Source organism: Phoenix dactylifera, chromosome 3 (genome assembly GCF_009389715.1).
Source record: "Phoenix dactylifera cultivar Barhee BC4 chromosome 3, palm_55x_up_171113_PBpolish2nd_filt_p, whole genome shotgun sequence".
NCBI lineage: Eukaryota > Viridiplantae > Streptophyta > Magnoliopsida > Arecales > Arecaceae > Phoenix > Phoenix dactylifera.
In genome coordinates this window covers 12460355-12464325 of record NC_052394.1, presented here as the reverse complement: position 1 = coordinate 12464325, position 3971 = coordinate 12460355, and the positions used below count along the sequence as shown (strand labels likewise).

Here is a 3971-nt window from a genome sequence, read left to right as displayed (position 1 = left end):
AAAAAAAAAAGAAGAAAAGAAAAGAAGAAGAAGTGAATTTAGTCAGGTACATCGAAAAGGGCTACCTATTGTCAAAGGTCAGCGGGCTTGTATAAGGAACCCGAGCATAGGTCCGTAGGGAAGTCTTGATGCCCAACATCTTACGCCATCTGGTGTGGGAGTGTTGACTGAATGCTCGCTACACGGAGGAATCATTACAAGAGTAAAAGTGCGTAATTTATTTATAAATTAAAAAAAAGAGAAAATAATATTGACCTTGAAAAAAACGATAGTGTGAAAGCCGTCGTTATAAAAATTCGAGTAAACTGGAATATTACAGATAAAGCCCATGAGGTATTAAAGTAAATATCCACAACTCTCGAAATCCTGCAAGATAGAATGATTTTGAATTAGTGATTATGTCTTTATATGATCAATTCTTGGAAACTACTAGTTTTAGCAGTATTTGGAGAATCTACAGCCTTAGCTTGTGTATGGTCCAGATATCACCGAGCACCCAAGTATAAATTAGCCTTACAACTCTCTAATAGAAATTTAATAACTTCAACTTAAATTGCATACTGACATAGGATTTGGGCTGACTTAGTAATTAAAACTCTGTGTGCTTTTGAAATTCTTGGCACTTATGCATTTGAAGTTAGATTTTATAAAACAATAAACTCTTTGGGTAGAGACAACAGTTTGTGGGTATCTGAGCCGGAAACCCTCACGAGACAAAACTCGTCCACTAGGGCCACCTAGGGGTTTAAAGCCTTATTGCATACGGTAAATGCAATCGCGATTCCTGCGAAAGTGAGTTAGTTTTTTCTATTTTGCTCGAGGACTAGCAAAATGCAAGTTGGGGGGTGTGATAAGTGCTAAATAATGAATAAATTTATCTAATTTACATAGCACTTATCATTATTTTAATTCGCATATTTCATAAATTTAACCATAAAATATGTGTTACCATCATCATTGCATTTTAATAATTATCAGAGGTAATTCGAGTTGATTTAATTATTTAATGGTTGAGTCTAATGGATGCAGGTCAAGTCGAATTGATCTAGGATGATCTCTGAACCCAAATCCCATGCACCCGCAAATCAAGACCCTCTAATTCAGTCACCTAATTTTCTTTCCACTCGTTCCAACTCTTTCTCCACATGATCCAATTTTTAATCTCAAAAACAATAAAATCCCTTTCAATTATTTGTCTCCCAGATCTCAAAGCATCCCATCTTAATTGCACGGATCCCAAAGCCTCATCCCATCTCAGCCATTCATCTTGCATCCAAGTTACCACGGGTCATTTTCCTCCCAACAGCTTATCTCTCCTTCAACTTCTTCCACATTACACCCAAGCCAGTCTTCCCGAGCATCACGGGAGAGCTCTTTCTCCTTATCCCCTGCTCCCAGCGAATCTATCATCCTCATCCCGTAGCATCCCAAATCTCCCAACCAACTCCTCCCAGCTTCCGATCTCTTCTTCCTTGGGACAGAGCATCAGCCGTTCACAATAACCACGGTTTTCCCCCCCTCTGGTTGAAACAGATCCCATCTCTTCCCATATCCCATGAACAAAAACCAAGCCTTGCATCCTTATCCAGCAACGGCAGCACTTCCAAACTCCCCAGCATCCGCATCATCTTCCTAGAATCTTATCCCATTCAGAACGGAATTCCATCACCCGTGGATCAAACCAGTTGAACCTTCCCAGATTTCCCTCGCGCCCGTGTTCACCTTCCCACGTCCACAAACCAAGCCAACAGCCGCTTGTATCAGCCTCATCCACGTATTCACCCCAGATCCTAGCTCCGAACCAGTCAGTGTTCCGGATTGAGCTTATCCACAACCGCAAATCAAAGATTCATCCTCTTCCCCCTGTTTCGAAACAGAGACGGGATCTTCTGCATCCTAGGATCAATCGGGATTCCTCCCAACATTTCTGCTTTCCACGATTGCACTCCACGCGTCTCAAGGATTTTTCCGCCCCAGTTCCAACCTCTCTCGCATCCGGATATCTCGTGTCCAGCCGGGATGAGCATCCACGAACGGATCTCAGCTTTCAGCCGAAGCATTTTAGTTCATCCAACGCTCTCCACATCTTCCCCTGCTTCGGAACAAACTCCCAGTTCACCTTATCTTCACCCACGGATAAACTCTCCCTCTCAGCTTCATCCAGCTTCTCCTCCACGTTCCGGATGTAGATCACATCTCCCAGCTTGGCGCGATCATCCTTATACCCAGCAGCTTCTTCTCTCCCACTACATCCACGTCCACTAGCAAACCAAACATTCCTTTGCTTCAAACAATAGAGTATGGAATAAGCTCTAAAACTCAACGCCCGGATCAGCTCATGCCTTAACTGCCCTATCGGAAAGAGCCACGAAAAACAGAGGAGAGGGGCTGGGTGAAGCGTATAAAAGGGGGAGGAGACCGTACCCATTGAAGCATTCCAGGGGGAGGTCCAAAATCCCACGGGGAAGAAGAAAATAAGAGGGAGAGATAGTAGTTTGGGTATTTCGGGAATGATTTTCCAAAGAAAAAATAATGAAGTTTCAAGAGGGAGAGGAAGCCGACGGGAGAAAAGAAGGAGAACCCAGTCGTGATGAAGGCCTTCTACATCGCTGCTGCTGTCGTCCCCCACTCCATGGAAGGCTAATCTCCTCACTAGGGCTGGATGCAGCCCTAACAAAGGGACATGGGTTTTATATTTTATTTTATATTCTTGGGGTTGTATGAACTTATTGTTTTTAATGGATATCTTCTTTTGAATCATATTTAATTTCTGTGATTTTAAGTATGATGTTTATACAACTGTTCTTCATGATCACTAGTAAATATAAGATAGTCCATGCTTAGGGAAGATGCGATGTGCTGCCACCTCAGATTAGGGTAGACATTTCATGCCAACCAAAGATGGATTATGCCTAAATTACTTTTGTAAAATTTTATTCGAATACTTATTAGGCTTGTAGCCAATTTGCATGTTAATCCAAGAATAAATTAAAATACAAATAACCCTTGTTCCAATGTTAGTGGTGAATTCCTTGCCTTAGGTTCCCTCAAACTGATGTCACTTCAATTGCATTTCTCTTAAATTTTCTTTTTCAAATATTTTTTTTAAAGAAAAGCAACTGTATCCCAATCCCTGTGGATCGATACCCGTAATCACTATCCTACTAGATACGTGCTATTGCGTGGTCTTTAAAGTTGACTATCAATTTTTGGCGCCGTTGCCGGGGATTGCTAGTATAGTGTTTTTCTTTTCATATATATATAATTTTTTTTAATATATATATATATATAAAATAAAATAAAAAATTTTTTATTTTTGTTACTTTTCTTATATCCTTTCTCTCTCTTACTAATTTTTGATTTTTATTTGATCAGGAATCGAAGAGGAAGTCTGGGACAATCAAAAAAGGAACTGCTGGAGAAGGAATGCTATAGAGGTTTGCCTAAAAATAAAGAAAAATTGTTTGGGAAATTCTCTTTGGTAACATCTAAACCTTTCTTATTTAAATTGATTCCCAACTAGCCTGAAATTTTGTGATGATTGTTTGATTTTAATTTCAGCAAAAGTGTGAATGCATGCTTGATACACATCCACCAATTAATCCGCACATAGTAAGGGCAATCACCCTAACAAGATAAGAACTGGATTTTATTACCAGATTCTTGCCCAAATTAGGTGAATCAATTCTCACATAACTATCACGTTAATTAAAATTAATTGGACGTTGGCTCTTAGGGACATTCGAGCTCAATAGGACGAAGATCACCGAAAGTTGCACCAATTTCGCTCTGTGGCTTAGTTGATGTCTAGGCAAGCTTTGTCCCTTTAAGGGAGACAGTTCATCTGTTCGAGGCAAGTGGTTTTTAAGTGGGACCTTTGCAACGCATCGTGACCCCCCACTTACCTGGGAGCTTACCTGGTCAACTCAGTTCATTAGACCGGATTGGAGGCTTAGGTGCCCTCTTCAAAC

General features: G+C 40.6%; 1 protein-coding gene across 1 annotated transcript in view; it reads right to left on the bottom strand.

Moving 5' to 3' along the window:
- Window positions 1-2047: 2047 nt before the first annotated feature.
- LOC120110104 overlaps window positions 2048-3971 on the bottom strand; it is an 8339-nt gene continuing 6415 nt past the window's right edge. Inside the window, exon 4 of the mRNA XM_039124041.1 lies at window positions 2048-2261. Within this exon, the coding sequence (XP_038979969.1) occupies window positions 2048-2261 (214 nt within the window). The remainder of the gene's footprint in view (window positions 2262-3971) is intronic.